The sequence below is a fragment of the Rhamphochromis sp. 'chilingali' genome (assembly GCF_963969265.1).
Source record: "Rhamphochromis sp. 'chilingali' genome assembly, chromosome: 2".
In the NCBI taxonomy this organism is placed as follows: Eukaryota; Metazoa; Chordata; class Actinopteri; order Cichliformes; family Cichlidae; genus Rhamphochromis; species Rhamphochromis sp. 'chilingali'.
In genome coordinates, this window is record NC_137930.1 from 39,204,376 (window position 1) to 39,230,787 (window position 26,412).

The 26,412-nt window shown below is 42.7% G+C and overlaps 2 protein-coding genes across 3 annotated transcripts; one reads left to right on the plus strand and one right to left on the minus strand.

The window, feature by feature from the left end:
* Positions 1-1,094: 1,094 nt before the first annotated feature.
* Positions 1,095-13,891, minus strand: cdk9 (cyclin-dependent kinase 9 (CDC2-related kinase)). Its single transcript, XM_080876621.1, has 9 exons — positions 13,434-13,891; positions 5,692-6,102; positions 5,440-5,553; positions 2,682-2,763; positions 2,503-2,593; positions 2,259-2,425; positions 1,998-2,169; positions 1,720-1,868; positions 1,095-1,633 (listed from the first exon to the last, which is right to left on the minus strand). The coding sequence occupies exons 2-9, from the start codon at positions 5,730-5,732 to the stop codon at positions 1,268-1,270; spliced, it is 1,182 nt and encodes a 393-aa protein (XP_080732747.1). The 5' UTR covers positions 5,733-6,102; positions 13,434-13,891; the 3' UTR covers positions 1,095-1,267.
* LOC308393109 (folylpolyglutamate synthase, mitochondrial-like) lies at positions 11,833-26,348 on the plus strand. 2 transcript variants are annotated; one of them, XM_080876618.1, is made up of 15 exons: positions 11,833-12,210; positions 18,226-18,354; positions 18,456-18,509; positions 19,737-19,801; positions 20,239-20,353; positions 20,949-21,026; positions 21,199-21,260; positions 22,616-22,718; positions 22,795-22,872; positions 22,953-23,100; positions 23,771-23,857; positions 23,937-24,087; positions 24,221-24,296; positions 24,399-24,465; positions 25,169-26,348. In XM_080876618.1, exons 1-15 carry the CDS (start codon positions 11,965-11,967, stop codon positions 25,543-25,545), a joined length of 1,836 nt encoding a protein of 611 aa, XP_080732744.1. In that variant the 5' UTR covers positions 11,833-11,964; the 3' UTR covers positions 25,546-26,348. The 2 variants fall into 2 exon arrangements, with proteins under 2 accessions (XP_080732744.1, XP_080732745.1); XM_080876619.1 differs by having other exon boundaries at positions 23,774-23,857.
* Positions 26,349-26,412: the final 64 nt, after the last annotated feature.

The window sequence follows — 26,412 nt, forward strand, 5'->3', positions numbered from 1 at the left end:
TGCTTCAGTAACGCTGAGACTCGTCTCTGGTGCGTTTTTACACTGACAGTGTGTGTCGGATCACTGTCATGATGAAGAATGAAGCTGTTGTCAATCAGACGCTTTCCAGATGGTTCTGCAATATCTGTTGGTACTTTTCTGCATTTATAATTCAGAAACACAAATGATTTTTTTCCTGTGACAGGCTGCTATTATCCAAGTACCTAAAGATTTTGTAACTTTAGGGTTTCTTATAAGTTTGGACAAAACACAGGTTCATCCCTCGAGTTAAGATGCCCGGCTTGGTGAAAGAGCAACCAATGAAAGAAGTTTAGAAAGCTGGGACAACTATTGCAAGAGCACTTTTGAGGAAAGTTTCATTAAAGTCTGGCTGGACGAAAAATATAAAGAAATGACTTAAGACTTTTGCACACCAATGCACTTTTTAAATTTCCAGAAAGCTTATTAATCTAAGAGAAAATTATGTAATAAAGGAGATCTCCACATAAATGTGTTGTTTCCCTGAAAAAGTTAATAAAATAACTTTTTATTAAGTCATTTAAAAATAATGAAATAGTAATGATCCTGGACCCATGTAACACACTATCAGTTTCAAACCTGGTTGACAACATTACCAAAAACCAGATGTGGTATTCTGTGAGTGTGTATAAAACAGAAGACAACATCTGGTTTTTCATCCAGACTAAAACAGCTACAGCTGTTAAACAGAAAATTTTTATATATATTTTTTTTTTAAATAAAGATCAGGAATCAGATAGGGTTTAAAATATTTTATTGACCCCAAATTTCACATTACAGGCACAGGCCCAGCCCACAGTTCAAAAACACTTTTGTTCAGCGATGCTGGAGTATAAAACGTTATGTACATGTGCTGTATAAAGATATACAGCGATATGATGCTGCCCCCTGCTGGAGGTACTGCAGTCTTTCAGTCACTTCACATCCTGATGGTCAAGTCAGGCCACACATGTGTCGGACCACATGCTGCCAGGTACATTTAAGGAAGACGAGAAAAAAAACGAAAACTTTATTTTAGGTATGCACGTCCCTTTGTGTCAGAAGAATAAGTGTCCTTGTAAGTGTGTCTTAAATAAAACTTTAACACTGTCTTCATAAATAACTCTGTAACACAGAGAAATGAGTAGCTGTAAGAAAAAAAGAAGTTTTGCCTCAAACATGCAGTGAAGACAAGGAGGAAACGTTTGCTCCCAGTTAATCCACAGACGTCTGGAAGGAAAATTGGACTGCCAAGCGTCAAGAACCTGGTTTAGAACACGCGGTCGAACTCTGTCTGGCTCGTGGTCGCCGGATTCCGGTTCTGATTGGGCTGCTGCTGGGGCATGTGTCCTCTCCGCCGAGGCGGGGCCAGGTACTCAAACATGGACGTGTTGTGGGTGGAGAGCATGTTCTTGAGGTCTGACGGCATCGGGTCTGACCAGAAGAAGTCGTGGTTGAGGGCGTCGTCACTGTCGATTCGCTGTGCCGGGTCCAGGACCAGCAGCTTGTCGATGAGGTCCAGGGCGTACGGGTCTTTGACGTAAGCTTTGAGGCGGTCCTTCACCTTCCTTTTCTGACCTTTGGGCAGCTCCATCTTCTGGTACAGCTCATACTTCTTGTCTACACCGGGCCACACCTGATGGGAGAACCGAGTGTTAGTTAAGTTAACACAGAGCTGAGAAACAGAACAAACAGAGTCTGAGAGGAAGAATGAAGGCTCACCTCTGCCGTGATGGAGCCGCAGAGCTGGCTGATGAGGGTCAACTGGTGCTGCTCCGTGTTCCCCTGCATGATTGGACTCCGTGTCCACATCTCGGCCATGATGCAGCCGGCGCCCCACAGGTCGATTGGAGGCCCGTAGTCTCGCTCACCTGCAAAAACAAAGAATACACAGAAATTAAAAAACTGCACCAGGAGTACATTTGAAATTTACTTGTACTACTTTTTCCTGATTATACCTGTGACTATGTTTGAGTACAAGTCTTTTGTTTCTTTCTTACCCAACAGCAGCTCTGGAGGTCGGTACCACAGCGTCACCACGCGGTTAGTGTAGCGGTTCCCCTGGCTGTTCTTGGCCAGGCTGAAGGCTCGAGCCAAACCAAAGTCGGCCAGCTTCAGGACGCCGTCTCTGGTTATGAGCACATTGGCTGCCTTCATGTCTCTGTGAAGGATCTGAGCAAAGAACAACAGATCCCCATTAATATTCTGACAGTGGAATTTCCTTTGGTTTAAAGTACCCACTGTGTCTCTGAGAGTCTAACCTTGTTCCTGTGGATGTAGTACAGCCCATTGAGCAGCATCTGCATCACCTTCTTGATCTCTGCCAGCGTGAACTTCACGTTGGCGTTGCTCAGCAGCCCAGCCAGGTCATGCTCACAGAAGTCAAACACCAAGTAGATGCTGCCTTTGTACCTGTTAAACTGAGTAGCTGAAAAGGAGAACAGCAAATTAAAAACAACCCCCAACTAACTGAAATAAATCCACACAAAGATGTGTCACACAAACCTTTGGTCCTGCAGATCTCGATCAGATTGACAACGTTCTCGTGTTTGAGCAGTTGAAGGATTTTGATCTCTCTCAGAGCTGTGATTGGGAACTAAAGTGGAGGAAAACCAGTTATATTTCATCCACACCAACTTTCAGGACACTGGATTTTAAATGACGCCAATGCTCTGGTTTCTTACCCCTTCTTTCTCGTTTTCCATCAGCACTTTCTTCAGTGCAACTTTCTTCCCTGTCTGCCGGTGCTTCGCTTTGAACACCTCCCTGTACAAAAGACAAATTTTAGAACAGTCGGCTTTTTAAACTACTCGACTCAAACAGTATATAGCCTAATGTATAGTAGGCTAGAGAAACAACACTGCTGGCATTTGTGTGGTAGACATGATCTCAGTCCACTTCAGACAAGAACTGCTTCATCCCAAAGACAAAGGTGAACAACAACAGGAGTACTTAGACCTTTACAGACTAAACACTAGGGGTGGGTTTTGATTATCGATTTTCCGATTAAAATCAATTCTAGCTTGAATAAAATGATATTGATTCATTACAATCCTGAATCAATTTTTAAATATAAACGTATTTTGCCTGAAACTCCAGAATCTCAGGTTAAACCTCACAAAATTTCGACAGCCACCAAAAACGTAAGCTTCTCTGACCTGACGGCACATACACGGACACCCTGTCTGGACTGAAAGCCAACAGCTCACAGGTTCTGGTGCATCGGCAGGTCCACGCTCTGTGTTTACATCTTTTTTGCGCTAGATTCTGCAGCTGTAGGCTGTGTCTCTCTCCAACCACATTATACTGAACCAGCAGCAAAAGAAGATCCAAACTATGCTTCACATAAACATCATCATGAATCCCCTCTTACTTTTGCTGTTCTGCTCCCACCACGATAAAATGACACTTCATGCACAGCTCTCTTCGTCTCTTCCAATCTAAAAATCTGTTTTCTGCGTTATTTGCTTCCTTATTATGCACAAGTCTACCGTTATGTGCAGCGTTGTCAGCCGCTGTGTTTTTTGCTTGTTTGGTTTTTTTTATTCAACTGACTTCCAAAAAGAAAGCCTCATTTCTGCTGTTTAATACTGAAGAAATTTAAACTTTTTAAAATTATGCAAAATGCTTAGCTGTTTCTCTAACTAAACTTCTGTAACTTTGCTCTGCTTCACTTCAGCAGCATCAAGTAATGTTCATATGTTGATTCATGGTTTTCTGTTTTTGTTCTATTGCAGAATATTTTAAGGTAGTTATCTGCTATAAAAAGACAGGCCAGGAAAATCTCCTTCATGTGTTTCTGTGTTTTATGCTCTGTTACTTTGACACAAAGTCATCTGCTGTGATGGTTACACCTCTGATCAAGTCTCACAGGTGTCAGCTTTCTTTTTATAGATATAAAAATATGTACATGTACTGATAAATAATCAGAATTATAATATTTCTTACTGTCTGAGACAAAATTTCCCAGACTCAAATGGAATCGAATCGTGGATCTAATCAAATAGACCCTGTGCACGAGAAAATGCTAACTTCCTGTTTTAAGACTGGGCGTAGGGTTGTACATTTCCGGTAGCTTTATTTTGAAGTCAATTGCTACTGCAAAGGTGGACTCAAAAATCATTACGTTAAGTTACAAAGAGCAGAGGGTGGGAACACTCACCATTGCTGTGTCATAAAAAAAATCAAATGATGAATTTTTATGTTTGAAGAGCGTAGATCGATTGTTTGTTTACATCACTCAGCACAAGCAGAACTGCATTACTGCATGCAGAAGACATCTCTGTACAGTGACAGTACTTGTGATTTAAACAGGCAAATGTTCAGCATTCAAACTACAGGTGAACAATAGTCAAAGCCAGATGTTTCCCTGTTAAGTCGATGTCAGTACACATCTACACAGCATGTCAACAAACCGTGGGAAAAAAGCCACAGGATATTTAAAAAAAAGAATACATGAATGATTGCGGGTAAGGATCTCTATATGTTAGTATTTACGAAGGGTATGTTGTGACTTATCTTCACAATTACAGTGGTCCTTCGCTATTTAGCGGATTCTTTTAGTGCAATTTTGCATGCTTTGTTTGTTTTTTTAAAGTCCATTGTGTTCTGCGTCCCGATCAGCTGTAGATCATTGTCGATCTCCTCCGTGCCGCCGAGGAGATCGACAATGACGACACCGCAGAATCGCTACATTGATCACTGAAGTGCTGCACTGTATGTTTGTAAGTTTTCTCCCCCGACAAACACAACAATGTCGACGAAACGTTTTGCACCGTCAAAGGTACCTGCGGTAGCACACAAAAGGCAGAGGAAGATGCTAACCCGACCGTAAACAAGACGCGAATATCACACCGGAAACGAAGCGCCCTACAGGAGTTTCCCCACCGGAAGTAGCATATGCTAACGTGCACTGAAACCGATTCTAGAAATCAGTGACGATACTCAGCCCTAGAATAAACACCCACTTCACAAAAGCATGGCACAGCATCGGAGAATCAGCTCATCGGGACAGAGGTCAAGCTGCCTCTCTTCCACGTCAGGGGAGAAGAGATGTCACTCATTGAGAATACAACGCAAAGCCTTCTTTGGTGCTCTATGAGTGAGCCTGGTTTTCAGCATGTGGCTCATTTAGCCAGTCACAAATTATTCCGGTGCCATATCTCGGTGCCCTGTTGTTTCAGTTGATCGCAGAAGACCATAGCCCATGAAAGCTTTGCAACTTTACAAACCAAATACCTTTTAAAAAACATGTCGAAACAGCCTTCCTTAATAAGCAGCTGGACTAATACAGGAAGGAAACTTCCGTTGTTTACCTGCTCTTCATTCACTCCGTGCGGCTAGCAGTTAGCACAGCTAGCCTTAACACAGCTGGCGTTTATACGGAATTCGCAAAGCAGCTAAAGATTCAGTAAGACAACCAGCCTGCTTTGTACTACTCACCCAAAGGTTCCTTGTCCTATCTTGGCCATTTTCTCGTACTTGGAGAACTCGTCACAGAAAGGGAACTCCACTCCGTCGTAGTACTTCGACATGATGGCGGCCTCCCGGTCGGGCCTGGACAAAAGGAAAATTCACGAGACTTTATAGTGGTAACATCAAACAAGGCTTACACAGAACGCGCCTCAAATGCAGCTTAAACAAACTAAAGCAAACCCGTTTGATAAATTGAAAAATAAATAGATTTAATCTTACTTTTCAGCCCCGGTGGCATTGCTTGTCTTATCCCGCTGCATCCTGTCCGTGTCCGCGACGTAGTTACGTATGGAGCGTCTGCGCACGGCGTCACCTCTAGAGCTCAGCGACGCCCCGCATGCTAATGTGGGGGCGGGCTTGGCAAAAAGTAAAAATAACCCCAAAAGAAGCAACAATAAAGAAAGACAAATGAAAAATAAGCAGTAAAAGAATAATAAATATTAAGAAAATAAAATAATAAATAAAAAACCAATCTCGTAAGGCCGGGTTCGTCTGTAGCATCTCATTCAGAAAGGTCAAGTCTGTCGGGGTGGGGGGCATAGAGGAGTGGAGTGGCCTCTCCGAAACTGTGTTGTCATGCCATAATGCATGGCCTCATACAGGGTGGGAATTCCAGTTCTCCTGATCCTCCTGAGTGCATCAAACATGAAACCATGTCACAAAAATAATATATTTGTAAGCTTTGAAACTTGCACAGTGGTTTATTTAGAACTCTTATTTTCATAACTGTAAACAAAGGAACTCACTGTTAGCCTATTTACTTCCGCCAACTTGTATTTATTCATAATGTTATAACTTTTACTTAGAAGCTGTAGTGATTGCCGTTTCCATTCGTTAAAATTAAACATGTTGTCGATCTGTTAATTCACCATTAAATGCTATGCTTCTGTGTGGCGGTTGTATTAATACATTATTATTATTACAGGGTAGCCACATACCCTCAGCATGCTGATGGAGGTCTCTGCACATTAAAACCATCAGAACTCTGTTTTCAGCCGGTTTCAAGTGCTTTTCTTGATTTCCTGCGAGCTCCCTGCCACCCCCTCAGCAACCATTTGCTTGCCTCTGCAGTTATTTTAAAGCATGCATCGAAACTAAACTTGACTGGGAAATAAAAGAGCTATTATCATTATTCAAATCTATCTGAAAGAAAAGAAACAACAAGCTAATTTATGATTCACGTGTTTTTTTTTATACTTAAAACAGCAACAACAAACACTGAAGTTTGTCTGTGAAGGTTCTCAGTCATCTAGGTCATTGTAGTCTAAGGAGCTTGGAATTAAAAGCATCTAAATTTCTTTAAGTTTTCTTGAAGACGTTTCACCTCTCATCTGAGAACCTTCTTCAGTTCAAATCAAATCAAATCACTTTTATTGTCACATCACATGTGCAGGTACATTGGTACAGCACATGTGAGTGAAATTCTTGTGTGCGAGCTTCACAAGCAACAGAGTTGTGCAAAATACAATAATGTAAACAAGCAAAATACAAGAATGGCTACATCTGAAACTAATAAATATATGTACAATATATAATAGTATATGCATTTCTGGATGTGTATACTAAATATTTTTCTACGTGTGTGTGTGTGTGTGTACACATATTTTACAAATTAAATAGAGTAAACAATAAATAAAATATATAAAAAGTCCTAAGAGCAACTGGTGGAGAGTCCCAGATTTCAAGCCCTATGGGAGTGTACCCAAGAGGGTCATGGGCCCCTATTGATCCTCTACCTAATCACAGGAGCCAAGGTGTGAAAACGGGTGTGGTCACAATCAGCCAAGGTTTCGGATGAGCTCATCTTGAAACCTAGCCCCATCCTATCAAGTAATTTCCTGAGGTCAAATGGCTGGATGTGAGTGGGCGTCAAGGCGTCTGGGAAGGGATCTCAAAACTGGATTATAGATGGCAGAGAGTTGGTGTCGTAAACCCCCGCCTCTGTTCAAAGATGGTCGCTCACAGTGGATATAGATGGTTTCTTTCACTCCTCTTTCAAACCATCTGTCCTCTCTGTCCAAAACGTGAACATTGGCATCCTCAAGTGACCTTTGTCCTTTAGATGCAGATGGACAGCCGTGTCTTGTCCCGTGGAGGTGGCTCTTCTTTGTTGTGCAATGCGTTTATGAAGTGGCTGTTTGGTCTCTCCAATGTAGAGGTCTAAGCACTCCTCACTACATTGTACAGTCTACATTATTAAATTTGTGTTTAGGAGTTTTGTCTTTGGGATCAACCAGTTTTTGTCTGAGTGTGTGTTGAAATTTATGTTTTTATCCACAAATCAAAACCAACGAAGTAGAATCCTTCACTGTTCACATCAACTCTGTGGATAAAAACAAAGTTCACCAGGGAAGACACAAAAGACAACAGTTTGCCATTTCTGGACTCCACTGTGCACATTGAGGAGAATGGAAACCTCAACATGTTTGTTCTAAAACATTTGTTTTACAACAAAAATGGAAGCCACCTTCTTCCCCTTCTCCCACCACCAGTCATCAGATTTGAAAAACTAAATAATTAGTTTTTTAGTCTTCACTGTCAGATCAGTCATTTAGGTCAGAATCTTAGTATATTTCTGTCTCACCTCGCAGGGAAAACAGCATCACATATATTTTCATATATTGTAGTCCCAAACTCCTGAATTTTATTACAAAACGATGGCATATGTACATAAGACTTATACAGCAGTATTGTATATAATCTGTATGGTGTCCAATAAAAGCAATGCGCAATCTTAAAGTGAAGAAATTGTATCCCTTGCATCATGGGAAAGTATTTGAATGTTTCTAAATATCCTTTCCCACTCTTTTATTGTCCCATTTCAAACTTAAATGACGGTCCCAGGTCTTCTTAAGAGCTAAAAGCTTTATTACCCAGTTTCTGAATCGCCAGAGAAATACACAAAGTACTTTATCAAAGAGACTGTGCAAATGAGGCTGTTAAGTACCGTACTGAAGCAAAGCTGGAGGTTAACTGCATAATAATAAACAGGATTTTAGGTTCTCCCGACCCCACCCACCATCAACCAGCCTCTGCAGTATGTAAATAAGATTATTTTGTAATCCCATCACACCTCCCAAATAAGAAAGGGGGATCCTTAGGAGTGATGTAATGACTGGTACTAATTTTTAAAATGTTAACAATCTCAGCCACTGATGAGTTTAGTGCTGCCCAGCAAAAAGAAAATGTGTGTAGTAATGGATCAGTGTTTGTGCTTCTAACAAGATCTAAAACAAATGCTTTACCCCAAAATGATCTAAAGTTGTTGTTAAAGCTTTTATGACCTGAAAGTTACGTCTACCAGACACATTTTAACAGAGACAAATTATTCAAAGGATCCCCACTGAAAACGTGTTTTTGACCTTTCGATTCCTTTTTTAAAGAAAGGCGGTGAATAACTGTTCACCAGGGTTTAGCCCTATTTAAGGGTAAATTCTTAGAAAACCGACGTAAATAATAACAATAGAGACACTTTGGACACTCATTCCCCCACCTCTCCCCCCTCCATAGAGCCATCACCACCTTCAAACACTTCACCTACAACACCCCGCTCCTCACCCCACACAAAAGAGGATTTCACACCACCTCCTCCCACCACAACTCTTCATATTCATGAAGAAGGTGTGAGGAAGCAGTTTAAGAATCTGAATGCTCGAAAAGCTCCCGGCCCAGACGGTGTGTCTCCTGCCACCCTCAGACACTGTGCAAACGAGCTGGCCCCAGTGTTTTCTGGCATTTTCAACTCCTCACTGCAGGCATGTCAAATCAAATCAAATCAAATCACTTTTATTGTCACATCACATGTGCAGGTACATTGGTACAGCACATGTGAGTGAAATTCTTGTGTGCGAGCTTCACAAGCAACAGAGTTGTGCAAAATACAATAATGTAAACAAGCAAAATACAAGAATGGCTACATCTGAAACTAATAAATATATGTACAATATATAATAGTATATGCATTTCTGGATGTGTATACTAAATATTTTTCTACGTGTGTGTGTGTGTGTGTGTGTGTGTGTATACACATATTTTACAAATTAAATAGAGTAAACAATAAATAAAATATATAAAATAAAATATACAGAGTGAGACATGTGCAAAACAGTGGCGTTACTGTACAGTATGGAGTGCATAATGTTAAAGTTCCAGTAGTGAAGCTGAGGTGTCATGTGCCTGCCTGCTTCAAGTCCTCCACCATAATCCCTGTCCCCAAGAAACCTAGGATCACTGGACTAAATGACTACAGACCCGTGGCTCTGACATCTGTGGTCATGAAGTCTTTTGAGCGCCTAGTTCTCTCCCATCTCAAGACCCTCACGGCCCTCCTCCTGGACCCCTGCAGTTTGCATTCAGAGCCAACAGGTCTGTAGATGACGCCATCAACATGGCTCTACACTTCATCCTGCAGCATCTGGACTCCCCAGGAACCTACGCCAGGATCCTGTTTGTGGACTTCAGCTCTACCTTCAACACCATCCTTCCAGACCATCTCCGAGGCAAGCTTTCCCAGATGAATGTGCCTGATCCCATCTGCCGGTGGATCACTGACTTCCTGACGGACAGGAAGCAGCATGTGAGGCTGGGAAAGAATGTCTCGGACTCCCGGACCATCAGCACCGGCTCCCCTCAGGGCTGTGTTCTTTCTCCTCTGCTCTTCTCCCTGTACACCAACTGCTGCACCTCCACCCACCAGTCTGTCAAGCTAATCAAGTTTGCAGATGACACCACCGTTATTGGACTCATCTGGGATGAGATGAGTCTGCCTACAGGAGGGAGGTTGAACGTCTGGTGTCCTGGTGCAGCCACAACAACCTGGTGCTGAACGCCCAGAAGACAGTGGAGATTATTGTGGACTTCAGGAAGCACACAGCTCCACTCCCCCCCATCATCCTGACTGACACCCCCATCACCTCTGTGGACTCATTCCGCTTCCTGGGTACCACCATCACTCAGGACCTGAAGTGGGAGCCCACCATCACCTCCGTCATCAAGAAAGCCCAGCAGAGGATGTACTTCCTGAGGCAGCTGAAGAAATTCAACCTGCCAACACGGACGATGATGCAATTCTACACTGCAATCATCGAGTCCATCCTCACCTCCTCCATCACCGTGTGGTACGCTGGAGCCACTATCAGGGACAAACAGAGACTGCAGCGTGTTGTGCGCTCTGCTGAGAAGGTGATTGGCTGCAGACTCCCATCTCTGCAGGACCTGTACACCACCAGGACACTGGGGCGTGCAGCTCGGATCTCAGCTGACCCTTCTCACCCTGGACACAGTCTGTTTGACCTGCTCCCCTCAGGCAGGAGGCTCCGGTCCATTCGCACCAGAACCTCTCGCCATAAGAACAGTTTCTTCCCCTCTGCTGTTGGACACATGAACAATAACCATATGACTGTACCCGCCACTAACACATGACCCTACGCTGTGTCACTGCATCATTCCATGTTTGGCACTGATCACCACCTGCACTCATGTATATATCATGTATATATCATGTATATATCTATCTACTTAGCACTTTTAATTTTTATTCTTACTTTTATTTTTTTCATGTCTATTTAAGCTTAATTTATAACAGTATGTTTGCACTGAAGCACCGCAGCAATTTCCTAATGTTGTAAACCCGCTCAACATTTGGCAATAAAACCCTTTCTGATTCTGATTCTAAACGTTTGATCAAAACTATGATACTAGTTTACTACCACATGGGGGCGCTCTCCGCACCAAACCGGACTGTTTGATAAATTAATAAACGTGAAAATACAAACCAAGACATTCTGACGACTGCAAAGCAGCAGAAATGCTCATGTAAATTAATAAATAATGATTATGTGTTATAATGTAAACATATCTCAAATTAATTTAACTTTTGTTTTCGTCTTCATTATTTACAGGAAAGTATTTGAAAGCCTCCGATTCTGATTCTGAACAAACCTTAGAGAAGTAATAAAAGGTAATAATTCTGCTTTCTTGGATTAAAGATGCACATATTATTCCAGAGATAAACAGTTTGCATTCAAATTAAAGCTCAGTCCTGAGAATTCATGGCGTCAAAGGTAAATCTCATTCAGGATTGTGAAGTTTTCCTCTTTCACTTTATAGGAGGGAAGGGAAGAAATGTGCTCTTACACCCCTAACCTTAATCTTCCACATAATGCTTTTCAGTTATAGGTTAGATTTCCCTGCAGGACATTTCTGTTTCTGGTAAAGGTCTGCTAAAGTCTGGACATTTAGTGGCACAAAAATCTGTTATTGCTGTTTTCAGTGAGTCGCGACAAATTATGGAGCTGGGATGGCTATTATTATTATTTTTTATATTGGAGACACTGAAAAACATCCACCAACTTTCACTGTTGCAGGATTGTTTTAGATACTGATCTAATCTCAGGTTCTGAAAATGTATTGTTTTTTTTTATTGTTCGATCTTTGTCGGAGTATTTGTGTGTTTTATTTCTTTGCGTTTTCGTGTTTTTAAAAAAATAATAAATGAGTAAAAATGACGGGGCGTGTTCTGACGTCATTACGCTTGAAAAACGAGCCTTCCATATTTGGTGTCGCCTTCCTGGGACACCTCCACGCTTCATGATGCTGTGCATGTCGCGCATGCTACGGCGGGGCTCGGCCTTCGCCGCGCGGCTTGCACGGCGGGATCGGGCACTCAGTTTGGCGGGTCTTTCGTGCCGGCACTACAGCACCGAGACGGCTCCTCACATCCCGGGAATGGAGTACCAGGTATGCTGCTTGACCGCCGCCGTTCGTGCTCCAGCCGGCTAACGAGCTAGCTAACTGAGCAGCGAGACTGTTTCCGAAAGTTTGGAGGTAGTTTTCGGGCTGACAGGCTGCCCGGACTCGGCTGTTACACGCTAGCTTGGACAACTATTAACAGCTCGCAGTAGTGTGTCAGTGGCTAAAAGTCTGCGCTGGCACGTGCTGTGGTATTTCTGTGTAGCCATGTTATTTCTGTTAGGTTGACTTGTGCCATGCTCACCTCACTTTTTTCCTGGATGAACTCAGGTGTTTTTGATGTTTCCTGTAATATTAATGGGAATTTTCCGCAGTTTCAGAACTGGGTCTGTCAGAGCCGTCCGCAGTCTACTTTATGCAAAATTGAGGAGACAAGACCCCTTTTATCTCCTCGTGCTGCTGCTTTCACGAGCATTTGGCACATACAATTTTACACATGGCGTCCATCATGGGTTTCCTGCGGCCAGATATTAAAGAGACTCAATGAATGAGTTCATTGTCACTGCAACAAAATCATCTTTAAGGATTTTCTGAGTCTGTTTCTACTGTAGACTGTGGTCGTGTCCAAATTCATGGGCTGCATCCTCCTGAGGACCCGGCCTTCGCGGTCTATGTGGGCCGGGTCCTCAGAAGATCGGGTAGGCCGGAAGTAAACGGCCGTGAAATTGGACTGTCTAGCCTTCTGATTAGCGTCACCGCTGTCTCGGTGGAGTTTAATAAACTCAGCCGTCTGCTCCTTGCTGTCTAAAATATAACAGGACACTGGAGTAAACTCTCGGCCATCTCACACTTCTGTTTAATCAGTTTTCTGTTTGATGTTTAGTCAGCTGTGTAAAAACCAAGGAGGAACCCACTCGGGGGATTAATAAAGTTTCATTTTATCTAATCTAATAACTTTAATCTCAGCCAAACCGATTTACTCACGAACAAACAAAACACTGAAAAAAGCCCAACAATAACATTTTTAGGTTGTCTAAGTGACTTATATATTACGTTTGTCACGGCCGGGCGGGTTACACACAGTAATTCGGCGTGCCCGTGTGGCGTGCTGGCTAGACCCAAGCGCAGCGAAGGCTAGCGGTGGGTTTGGAGCAGGCACACAGTTATTCTAGTAACGATCAGTGCACGAAGCGTGGCTTCGGAACGGTCGTTACCGACAGAGAGCGAGCGGAGCCGGGAAGAGAAAAAGGATTGAAGGGATAATCACTCACGGTTGCTGAATCAGGCGGAGACTGACGTCGGCAGAGTTTCGGAGCTCCTGACACGAAGAGAATGATGTCTGAGCGGCGAACAGGTGGGTGGCGTCTCTCTTTTAACCCCGGCCCCGTGATCAGCTGATCACAGCTGATCACCGGCTGACAACGTTTAACCCGAGCAGCGAAAGTCCGCGGTGATCTGAAAACGATGTGCCGGGAGTTGTGCCATTCTCGGCCGCATCAGTAAGCCTCGAGCTCCCGGCTAGCTATCGAGCTGGTGGGTAGCAGACGTCTCCGAAAACGTCGAAGCACTTTAGCAAAGATGCGATATCTTGATAAACCGAGCAGATATTTGATGTTTACACAGCTACTTTCTCGCCTGAAAATATGTTAAAAGTTTATTTTGTGACCCAGAAAGATTAATAAGAGTAATTTTAAAACTTAGTAGCGGCCGCCATTAGCCAGAAACTGGAGCTTGGCTGGGCCGCGCTATGAATTCTGGGATATGGTGGGCCACGAAGAACACACCCGACCCATCCTTCAAATTCGGAAAAAGGAGCACGCATTTGTCGGCTGCATTCGGAGGGGTCTACGAATTTGGACAGCCTTCGGCGCGTCGCTGTGACGTAATCGGTCTACAAATGCGGCCTCAGGAGAATGCAGCCCATGAATTTGGACACGACATGTATGTGAAAGATGGATGTAGTTGTCCATTGACCTCTTGGTGTTGTTATGAAATTCTGCAGGCTCAGGGTGGATCAGACTGCCTGCTCTTTGGTTTATGATCGACGAGGCGCATATCCTGTTTTAGGCTCCACTGTGACTGTAATAATGAGCATAATTCATAAAATAAACACGTTTTCTTCTGTAAGACTTTAAACTCCTGATTGGCCCAGTAAACTGATCAGGAGTGTGTTCACTGCCGTCACAAATCAATTAATGCTGGTTTATACACAACCAGAGGAGTCGGCACCTGGTGGTGATCAAACAAGGTTTAAGGCACTTCTGTATTGGTCTCACTTTCTAGATTGATTTTAGACATGATCTGTCATAATTCTACAGAAATAATTGCTTAAAAATCGATTTTTATTAAGCAAATAAACTTAAATATACTTTTTGTAGTTGCCCTCTGGAGGTTTAAATAATTTGGACAGTTTAGATGTTTCCAGATGTGTGCCGCTATAAGTTAAAACCCTCTATAAAGTTTTTACAAAATAAATTAACAGAATATGAAGAAATGGCTGCTATGACTTCATCTTTTTTTTCTGCCTAAATGAGTGGACCAAACCACTCTGATTCATACAAGGGTGGAGTTCATTTTAAGTAATTAAAAGTGTTTTGTTTTCCATCTGTCACCTTTGACCCAGAAGCCTGTAACCACTGAGATTACACCCATGCCTGCAGCTAAACAAAAGATTTCTCTTTACATTTCTGATCCACTGCTGGGCTCGGCTCCCTGGGATTCACACCTATTTTTTGTTTTGTTTTGTTTTTCCAGAAAACAACAACACACCTGAGTTATAGGAGACACCACCTGGTGGTGGTATGGAAGGGTGTCTGGTAGCTGTTTTTTTGAAAGGCTCGAATGCTGTTAACGGTCTCCTGTGGCAGTTTTGAAACATTCACACGTTCTTCTTCATCTGTCTTTACCTCTTGTTGCTTTAAGCTGTCAGAACTCCTCCACACCTACTTTTCACAACGCCTGTGCTTTGGACTCTGGCCAGGAGAACAGTTCATTTGCATGCAGAAGTGAAAAAGAAATGTGGCGTCTGTGAGACAGGGAAATGACACGGAGTGAAAGCTTTTCGAAGAAAGCAGTGGTTGGAGTTAAACGTGTTTGTGGTGGTTTGGAAAATACGGCACACTTAAAATCAATCCTTTGATTTTTCTCAAACTCAACAGGTCCCCTTATAATCCCGTGTGCCTTATGTATGAATTCTGGTTGTGTTTACTGACCTCGAAACGGTTTTATGTACACGGCGCTCGAAAATCTGTCAAATGTTTCAGTACGACTTTGCTAAGCTACAAACCCGCACCGCTTGATGGATTGTTGGAGCATTACGGTTATCGTAGGCAGGAGCCTCGCGGAGTGATACGTACTGTGCTTCAACATAATATTACCGTATTGTGTGTGTGTATAACCTCTTTTTAAGTTTTGTGGATATTATACGTGGTTATGCTGAGGATATGTCGGCCGATTTCCACTGGAAATGTCTTTTGGTTAAACTGTCAGCAAGGAATTTACATTTGCACTGTTAATTTTTTTTTTTTTTTTTATATGACTTTAATGCACTTTTAAAAAAGCTGCTTGTGTAAGTGAAAATACATTGATGTTTTTTTTTTTTTTTTTGCTTTTGCACTAATAAAGTTGTGGAGTTGTAAAGTATTTTGTCTAGTGTCAATTATATCGTCAGTTATATCGTTATCGCAAATTTTCAAATGAATGTCGTGATAAATATTTTTGGTCATATCGCCCTGCTCTGAGCATACCTGCTACAACAGGTGATCAAACGTTATCAAACTGGAGCCAGTGATCTAACCATGGATGTAGACAGGACAGCATAAGAGCAATCGTGAGCTGTAAGACTTCATTCTGCTTAATTTCCAGCATTTCTGCTATTTCTGTGTCTGATTTATATTTATTGGTTTTAAAGTGGAAGGCGTGAGATGTCAGATGCTGTGAATCACTGTCTTTTAAAAGTACTGGCTTTTATCTTTTTTTTTTTTTTTTTTTTTTTAATTGAGTGTTTGAACTCTCATACAGAGGAATTGGGTAAATGGGATTGCGGATACATGCTGAAGTTTCGCCGTGTTTATATGACGTCTCAGTTGTAAATTGAGAAATCTGTGGTTGTTTTTATTTGCATATCTCAATAACAGTTCATCCGATCTGCTTTAAACTTGGCTGTTTAGTTTTCAGGGTCTCGGCAAACTCGGCGCTGAGATTGAAGTCATTGAGCTCTCATAATCTAAGGAGCTTGGAAAGAAAGTTCTGATGGCTTTATTTTGCTCCACTCTGTGTGTAGGGGGAGGGACTCACCTGTGAGGACTCACGGATGATCTGATATCCTCGTGTTGGTGTTGTTCCCAGACCATCATGAAAATGTTGTTCCAGGTTCAACATTGCAAGTGACCAATCACATTGTTGTGACGTTATTCTTTTGCACGCCAAGCCATTCGTGCATTTATGAAATTCCAATGTTGCAAGGACAACATCAATTCTGCTTACTGTTTATTAAAGGGTTACGGTTAGGGTCAGGGTCCGTTGATCGGCGGACAGAGGCGGTTTCACGCAGCTTAGGTACAGTTTTTTGTTTTACGCCGGTTTTTCCCGAAGTCGCAAAAGTATGACGTCACAACATTCTGATTGGTCACTTGCAATGTTGATCCTGGAACAACATTTAGTATGATGATCTGGGAACAACACCAACACGAGGATATCAGATCAACCGAGGACTCACACTGACATTAATCCATTCCTGAAATTTTAACTCCCAAAGTTTAACTGATAAGATTTGTATACTGAAGCTGTCATTAATTCTGCTTACAGGTCTGACTATTTCATAGATTCCTGCATTGATTCCTGATCAAAGCAAACATTTATCTCTAACGGCAAAGCGATTTGAAATGTCAGAACACTCTCCAGCTCTGATTAAAGGAATGAATGAGTTGTTAGACATGTGAATCTGATGGAGTGGACAGTTTGAAGCTGACTCTTCATTCCCATCTCATTTTCCAAATCCAGTCAGATCACAGCTCAGAAAATATCGTCACGTTGAATATTTGCTTTTGTAACAAATTATTTATGAACAGAATCCTTGTCATTGCTCCTGTGAGTCTCATGGGCTTTTTTTTTTTTTTTTTAAAACCAAAACTCAGTGAGTAATCAGACTGAGCTTTCCAGATTTTCATGAGCCTGCCAGTTGTTTAGCAAGATTAAATTGATTTCAAAGAACTTGAGAACCGGAATAACTGCTGGCTGCTTGAATAATCACTTATAAAAGAAATCTTATATTGACCTGCTGCAGCTTCTTCTGGTGCAAACAGTTGTTACATGAACGTACCTGAAAGTACAGCCGGACCCTGGTTCAACTTGAGTTGATATCACTTCAACACAAAACGTAAATACTTTGCACATAAACTGAATGAGAAGAAACAGCAGCTCTGACTTTAACTTCAGTTCATTTTGAATATATGAGACTGAGACTGCTGAAACCTGTAAGATGGATCTGGCATGAGAAGAGGCTTAACATGTTGCCCAGATGAAGACGGGTGGCTGATGTAATATAGAATAAATAATACCGTGGCCATGTTTTGATTCTTCTAATTTCCATGTTCACGAGTCCACTTGGGCCAGAGTGATGCAAATTTCATCATCAGACATCAACCATGTGGACTTATTTGTGAAGAAGTCGCTTTACACTGCGCCAGCTACTGCCAGTGTCCACGGTGAAGCATGAGCTAAGCATTAGACCCCGCCCACACCCCCACATGCCGCAGGTATCTCTGTTACAGAGTGACAGAAGAGCTGCTGTTGTGCTGCTCATCAGTGGTTGGTTGGTCTCAGCCGGTTTGCCTCACAGGTGTTGTTGGGCTGGTGGTTACACCTCTGACTCTCACTGACCGTCTCGGCATGAAAGATTTCTTAGCTCTGCTCGTGTGAAAGTGTCATTTTTACCTTCTGACATGTGCAGAGGAAACAAAGCATCTGTCACTCTCTAAGTCAGACTGATCCTCATCCTTTCATTCAGAAATTCTTTCCTGCAGATTATTGATTCCATCCTCAAACATTTTTCTTTCACCTCAGGATGCCATTTGCACTCTGAACACGCTGCAGACAAATGCCAGCGCCTTGGAGCAGGTACGACGAGAGCGCAGCAACCCTCAGCTGCAGCTGAACGCCATGAGAGGCTTCCTGGAGAGAGCCGGCCTCACGGTGAGCCAATCAGGGCGGAGAAAACATTTAGAATTACAAACAGTGTCATAGTAGATATGGCCTTCAGTGTTATCTGACGTGTGTGTCTGTGTGTGTCAAAGGTGGACGAACTCGGCCATCTCAATATCATTCACGTGACTGGAACAAAGGGCAAGGTGAGCTGATGTGTGTTACATAACTGTATCAAGATGAGTATTTCTTTAGCGCTGTTTTATTGTTCTTGTATATCAGTCTCACTCAATACTCAATCATATCTTGAAATTAGATTTAGGTCTGAGATAAAGAGGCAGCCTTGTACAAACACACCCTGTAATTGGACTTATCTTAAAAATAGCTCTATAAAATATGTATAACAGTGGGGGGGGAATAACCCTCAAGGGGGAAAAAAGACAAATTTAAATGGATGAAGTAAGAGCCAGGAGCTCAATAATGTAAAATGCTGTGGGGAAAAAAAAATAGAATTTATGCAAAAAAATTATGTCGCTATTTATCAGTTATGGAAAAAATGGAACAACTTACAATGTTAAACATTAAAAATAAATGCAATAAAATATATGTAAATACAATATAAAGTCATGTAAATGGGGGGGAAAAAAGAATGCAATAAAAAAATAATTTAATATGATTAAGTTGCAAAAATTATTTAAGAATTATTTTTCCCCTGTAAAACATAATGGGTTCAGTCAGACAAAAGGATGTAGCAAAAAGTATACAAGTTATAATTTATGTATGCAATTTTTATTTTTTATTTTTTTTTTAATTTTGAATTTGTTCTTTTTTTTTTTTTAATGGTTTAAACAGGTTTAATTTAATTAGTAAAAAACTGTAAGTAAAAAGTTTGATTTTTAGCAGGAAAACATAGTAAAAGTGATGAGTTTGTAACAGTTTAATATTTCCTGACTAAGAGAAGGTGAGGGACACAATTTCATACATTTCCTGGATTGCTTTCTCTGTTAAATTTGCTCAGTCATTCAGATGTTTCTGTTGTTTTTGGTACATTTCATGACTCTAAAACTCTGAATTCATGAGCATAAGCAGGCCTCATCTGTCTGCACACACCAACAGGATGTGATGCCAAAGGTTTACTGACAGTGCGAGTCCCATCCAGCCCTGCAGATCTTTGTCGGGCTTGTAGTGATGTGTGGGACTCTCTTTAACCTCGCTGTTGTCTGTCCCGTCAGCGCCGAGCTCTCGTTATGCAACTTGAGAGCAGAAGGTCAAACAAACATGTTGGCAAATGTGTATTCATTAACCAGCTCGGTCGAGGGTGCTTTCAGACTTCACTTTTTATTTATTTATTTATTTATTTTTAGAGGAAATTTACAACAAAGTGCTGTTCTGTCCCGATGGAAAAACCCAGCGATGACTGTTTTGTCTTTCAGGGCTCAACATGCGCGTTCACTGAGCAGATTTTAAGAAATTATGGCTTCCACACAGGATTTTACAGGTAAACTCAAATCTAACTTTTATTCTTATTTTTTGACTTAAAGCATCCACCATGTAAGATTAAAGATGTGTTGCAGCTTTTTGGGATGTACACACAAGATTTAATAAGAAATAAAATCCATAATTAGCCATGAAGGATCACTGCCCTTTGCCTCCCGAACTGCAGAGCTGGTCCAGATCGTAAAGTCTGAACAACATCCACATGTTGCGGGGGTTTTGTTTTTTTTTTGGTTTTGTTTTTTTGGCGAGACATACACGCCTCTCCAAAAACAAAAAGAGAAAATGGAAAGGAAAATGAAGTTAGTGACCATTTGTGAGCTCTTCTGAAGGTCTTCAAAATGTGATCATATTGATGATGCGGGGGGGTGCAGGTGTGTAATGTTGGTTCGACTGGTTGTGTTGAAGTGTTTGTGTCTGAAGCTGCGCGTTTGTGTGCAGCTCTCCACATCTGGTGCAGGTCAGGGAGAGGATTCGGATCAACGGACAGCCAATCGGGAAAGACCTCTTCACTAAATATTTCTGGCAGGTTTACGGGCGACTCGATGAAACAAAGGTGGGTCTGAAAACGGGAGCGCAGACAGTCACTGACCATAGAGTGTGTGTGTGTGTGTGATCTGTGTCACAGGTTGTAATTGAGTTGGTTTTAAAATGAGGCTCCTCGCGTCAGGATGAGCGTGAGCCTCATGTGACGGGCAGCACGTGTTGGTCACGCAGCTGCAGGTTTCCCACAGAATCAGAAAAGCAGTTTTATTTATTTCATTTAATTTTGTCCTTTTAATTTTTGCTTTTTTAAAAACTCCTAGTTCTTATTTCAGATAAGTGTTTTTCTCCATCTGCTGGTCCCTGCCAAGGTTATTATAGATGATGATGATGATGATTATTATTCATTCTGATTATTATAGGTTGTGTTCTGTGCAATAACTGCATTAAATAGCCAAGATTTTCCATAATACGACCTGTGCCCCATGTGATGTCTATGCTGTGTATATAAGGTCGGTCGAGGGGGGTCCCATTTCGCTGCAGGGCAACTTGCATGTGACAAAGGCTTTCTTGACTTGACTTGAAGATTAGAATTATGGATCAGAAAGTTCATTATTATCTTTTGGCTGTAATCAGGCAGTCTGTCTTTCTCTCTTCGATCCCCTCAGGATGCCCACGGAGGGACGATGCCGGCATATTTCCGCTTCCTCACCATCTTGGCCTTCCATGTCTTCCTCCAAGAGAAGGTAACTCCAGAGACAGCCAATAAACACACTTAAAAAAATTATTCCTCACTTAAGTGGTATTAATGTGCCTTAAATACAGACACCTGTGCAGTTTCCTTTGTCAGTGAAGTTTAAAGCTCAGATTTACTCCTGGTGTTTTCTTTGGATCTAAACAGCTCTTGTCTTTGCTCAGGTGGATTTAGCTGTGATTGAAGTTGGTATAGGCGGCGCGTACGACTGCACCAACATCATAAGGTGAGATTCTTCATTGAAACTTGAGTTTCAATGAAACTCATACAAGAGTATAATACAGGCCACAGGGAGTTTTTGTTTCTAGCACAAACTGAGCACTTGTAAAATGGGCCCACTGCCAGGCTCATGGTGAATAAACATTAGCATGTGGTGCTATGGCTCTGATTGCGCACACTGGTGTGTACCTTTGATAGAAAGGAATATGTGTGTGATACAGCGGTCCCTTGTTTATCGCAGGAGTTACGTTCTAAAAATAACCTGTGACAGGTAAAATCCAAGTAGTCAGCTTTATGTTTTACAATTATTATATATGTTTAAAGGCTGTAACACCCCTCACTACATACTTTATACACTGTTCTCAGACAGGCATCAACATTTTCACACGTTTCTTTTCTTTAAACTCAAAGTTCAAACCTTTGTAGAAAAATAAGGCCAGTATTATAAAACTAAAACGTTTCATCGACATTGTTGTGTTTGTTGGGGAGAAAACGTACAAACATACAGTGCAGCACTTTAGGGTCACACTGCTAGCGATCGAAGATTTATGTAAATTTGACAAGCTGAACACATTCTGTACTGTACAGGAGCCACGGCACGAGATTGACAATGGTCCACAAAATTACGCACAAAAAAAATCCTCAAAACAGCGAGGCTGTGAAAGGTGAACCGCGTTATAGCGAGGGACCACTGTATTTTGGATTTGTGAAAGGTGGACATGGCTGCATTATCATGGTCTCATCTCTGCTTTACAAAGTCCCATTTTGAGATCTGTGTGGCTCTAACCAGAATCCCTGAGCTGGAATCCATGTGCACCGTGGTTGTGCTGTTTATGCCTTTTGGATTTTAATGCAGTTATCTAACAAAGAACATGGCTACCATGGAGTTAATTATGTCATCAGAAAATGAATGCCAAAATATTCAACCATCAGGAAGCCTCTGCAGCACACACATCTCTTGGTTTAACTGGGCTCTGCTGACTATAGGAGTGTGTGCAGTCATGCAGGTAATATGCTTCTGACAAGAAATGCAAACGTGCAGCATTTTGTGCACTTGGTTTATTAGAACTGAACAACAGTGCAGTGAGCCTGAAGGTAAAATTAACACGTGATCGTGTGCGATTTGAGTCCTAATCTAAAGGCAGTGAGTGCCACAGACCTTAAAAAGACTTGGAGGGAAAATTGGGGGCAAAAAGTAGACTTGTCTTCATTTATATGGTTAGACTTCTTTTTCATGTGTTTATTATTAGCATTACTTTTACAATTCGTCTTTCATGAGGTAGAATAAAAAACACTTTATAGTCGCTTGAAAAACTTTGAGGCGCTTTTAACCAGCGTTTCTCGCCCTGTGCGGTTCCACAGGAGGCCGTGGGTGTGTGGCATCTCCTCTCTGGGCATAGATCACACTCAGATTCTCGGAGACACCGTCGAGAAGATCGCCTGGCAGAAAGGAGGCATCTTCAAGGTGTGTCTGTGGTTCAGCTTGAACCCGTTATTTCTTTTTAGTTCCTGTTTGTAACTCTGCATTATTGTGTTTGCAGCCTGGAGTCCCCGCCTTCACTGTCAGACAGCCAGGGGGCGCCATGCCCGTGCTCAAGGAGCGGGCCAAAGAGATCGGAGTAGGAGTCCACTTTCAGTCACATCACACAGGAAAGTGAAGCTTCAGTTTTATCTAACATGCTCTAACCTGTTGTCGCAGTGCCAACTGTGGGTGTGTCCACAGCTGGAGGACTACCAAGTGGACTGTGGACCTTTGCACCTGGGCCTTGCAGGGCAGCACCAGCGCTCCAACGCCTCCCTCGCCCTCCAGCTGAGTCACACCTGGCTTCAGAGGAGGTGCCTACCAGGTGTGATTAACGTTTATACATAAATCCTAAATATCCCAAATGTACATAAATTGAATACTGCCTGAGCCTCGAAACCACGTAGCTGAACCGTGATTTTCTTTTTCTTTTTTTAATTAATTCTTTTAAATGTAAAATCAGTGAGAGGAGTTGGTCTACATTGATGTCCGCTGCCTCACGGTAAACAGATCGTGCTGCTGTCACTCACTGAAGAGAGCACAAACAAAGAGCAGTGCTTCTGTGGCAGAAAGTGGCTGATGTCTGTTGTGCTTTCAAAAAGTTGCTAAAGAAGTCAGAAAAATCTAAATAAAACTGACCAAGGTGAAGGGGGAACTTGAGGTTCACAGGGTGAGGACAGGTTTGCATGATGAGATCCACAGTATATAACTTACAGGACTCGGATGTAAAGATCCTGCCTAAATCCCTGCCTGTATTTTAGCTCCATCTATCTATGACACTGCCTCCATCATGCTTCAGAGGAGATGGTGTGTTCAGGTTCACATGCAGTGTTATGTACCCACCACACACAGCGTTTGGAAGTAGGTCAAAAGATTCCTGCTTCCATGTGTTTGCTGGGCTCCCTTCATGGCTTGTTGCAAACGGGACTTTCTTTAGGGGTGTGAGTGAAGGGGTTAGGTGACGAGAGTGTTAATAGAAACCTGTCCTCTCTCAGCAGATCACAGCTTTCCCGTCACCACTGTTGAAAACAACGGTACACTTCAGGCGCCTGCGTTCAGTCCCAGCCCCATCATAGTTAAAGGTGAGTCCTGCTGAGCCAGTCAGCTGCCATTACAACCAGATTGTCATTCAGTGAGGTAACTGTGTGTGTTTGCTCTCAGGACTGGCAGATGCTAAGTGGCCCGGCAGGACCCAGACCCTGAAGCATGAAGAGGTGACTTACTTCCTGGATGGAGCTCACACCATGCGCAGCATGCAGGCCTGCGTTCAGTGGTTCCGAGAGACTGCAGCTGAGCACGAGAGGAGCGCCAGGTGAGCAAGACTTGTTAAACTGTGTGTCAAAGACCACCTCAGACAGCCACGCTCTCTTTAAATCCTAGAAGTGTTTCTGCAGGAAGGTTTGTACTTCACATGCTGATTTGATGCCTCAACATGTTTGTTTTAGTGGAGCTGTGGCCAGAGTGCTGCTGTTCAACGCGACAGGAGAGAGAGACTCGGCTGCCATGCTGAAACTGCTGGTGGTGAGTACAGCTACTTTAATACGCACACATTCATGTAGAGAGGAACCGACCGCTATAAATAATTCTTCTGCCCCCTTTTTTTTTTTTTTTTTTCTCTCTCAGATGTGTCACTTTGACTTTGCTGTCTTTTGCCCAAACATCACTGAAGCCATTGCTTCCTGTAACGCAGGTGAGTACTCTGAATGGGATGCAGTTTCTGAAAGGAGAATAAAGAAACTTCTCTCTCTCGATAGAGATACGTTCAGTCATTTTGTTCATAAGCAGCTTGAAACCACTCTGTTCAGGAAAGGGCTTCAAGGTTACTCCCAGTTGGCTTTCAAGGGGGAAAGGGTTAATGTTCACCTGCACAGTGGGAGTGAAACCTAACATGGCGCGTTCAGGAGTGACAGCCTGTGCATGCGGTTTGTTAATGATAAACATAATGATCGAGCATCAAGGTGTCCAAAAGAACACCAGGACACACTCGTTCGACTCTCGATCAGACCTCACATGTCTAGAACAGTCGGGTGAAAATGGGAGCTGAGCTGGTGGTGCTGTTAGATCAGGTAGTGGGACATGATGCTGGACAGGCCTGGTGTAATCACATGGTATAGTGAGGATGCACTAGGAGTGTCTCAGTCCAGGAAACTGACTGGGACATAGGTGTGGAACATGGTCCACTCTACTGCCAGATGCCAGAGATAAAAGAAGCTGTTGAGGATAGTCTTAGTTGGCTTGTTGGACTCCGGAGGCTGCTGACAGCTAACGAGGGCCAAAAACAAAACTCGGGTGCAGGAAGAGTTCAGTAAGGGCATGGAGCAAGAATTTAGTCTTAACCTCTTCCTGCAGATTTCTATACACAGGATTTATTGGACTTGTTGTTTCCTTCTCAGACCAGCAGAACTTCAACGTGTCAGTGGAGAACATGCTGACTCGCTGCTTGGACAACGAGAGGAGCTGGCGCCTTCATAACCGGCTGGGTGATAACGAAGGCACCCAGCTGCTGATCCAGGACAGTCTTCCTCGTTTACCTGAGCACAGAGGGGACACCTTGGTGTTCCCGTGCATCCTCAGCGCCCTCCAGTGGATCACGCAAGGCAGGGACTCTGTGCTGGCCGACCCGGCCAAGTCGAGATTGCCGGTTAAACAGAGTGTCACGGCCAAAGCCGCTCCCCTCCGTGAGGCCGCGGAGATCCACGTCCTCATCACCGGAAGCCTCCACCTGGTGGGAGGAGCTCTCAAACACCTGGACCCAGCTTCCTCTAAGTGACCATTTGCACATGTTTACACTACTGTGGGAAACTTACCTGGACAGAAGAAGGTTTTTCATGCTTTTAACATTTCAGACTTGGGGATTTGTTTCTCTGAGAGCTAATTATGAGGACTGAGGCAGCTCCAGCTTCACCCTGAGCCTTACAGCGCAGACGCTCCAGAGTGTCTTCAGTCTTACTTGAAGCCAGATGTGTTTACATGAGCTGTAGACGCTACAAAGAGCTGAGCTGGTCAAACGGAATGATTTAAACTGCATTAATTGTTTCTGACCCTGTTGGGAACGTTTAATTATCACATTTCAGAGATCTTTAAAAATTGAGAAATATTTGCACATTTTCCTTTATTGTGTCACTTTGGTTGCACAGTGTGCTTCGTACATGTGGCCTCCTCTTTTTAAATGTATAAATCTGGTGGATTCACGAGTTTAAAATCAGTGTTGCGTTTCTACGTCTTATTTAAATGGGCCTTAATTTAACTTCATGGTCAGACTGTGACGCATGCAGTCGGTGTATTTAAAGCTAAAAGGTTAAGCCCTTCAGCCATATCCGTTCAGACTCTGACTTTTATGAGCACAAAATGAACATCACTGTTTTAAGTTTCACCTGAAATTCACTTCTGTGGAAGCTCTACGATGGAATCCGCTCACATCTTTAAAAACTGAGCCGGTTAGTTTATGCAGACGTTGTGCCAACCATGGTTTAAAACTTTGGTGTCCTTCTTGGTCCTGCTGATGGGAAATGTTTTACAGACACAGTCCACGTCTCCGCAGTGTGATCCACAATAAAAATGGTTACAAAACAACACCTGTGAGCTGTCTCCTATTATTAATACAGACACACTATTAACTGATCTGAAATCAGCAGGT

What these genes read in the sequence shown, in the direction of transcription:
- LOC308393109 (XM_080876618.1), top strand. Translation starts at nt 11,965, where the DNA reads ATGAGTAAAAATGACGGGGCGTGTTCTGACGTCATTACGCTTGAAAAA. An exon ending in CAGCCCCATCATAGTTAAAG is followed by an intron (nt 23,858 to 23,936) that starts GTGAGTCCTGCT and finishes GTTTGCTCTCAG; the next exon opens with GACTGGCAGATGCTAAGTGG. An exon ending in CATTGCTTCCTGTAACGCAG is followed by an intron (nt 24,466 to 25,168) that starts GTGAGTACTCTG and finishes TTTCCTTCTCAG; the next exon opens with ACCAGCAGAACTTCAACGTG.
- cdk9 (XM_080876621.1), bottom strand. Translation starts at nt 5,732, where the DNA reads ATGCAGCGGGATAAGACAAGCAATGCCACCGGGGCTGAAAA. An exon ending in ATAGGACAAGGAACCTTTGG is followed by an intron (nt 2,764 to 5,439) that starts GTGAGTAGTACA and finishes TCTTTTGTACAG; the next exon opens with GGAGGTGTTCAAAGCGAAGC. An exon ending in ACTACATCCACAGGAACAAG is followed by an intron (nt 2,170 to 2,258) that starts GTTAGACTCTCA and finishes TTCTTTGCTCAG; the next exon opens with ATCCTTCACAGAGACATGAA.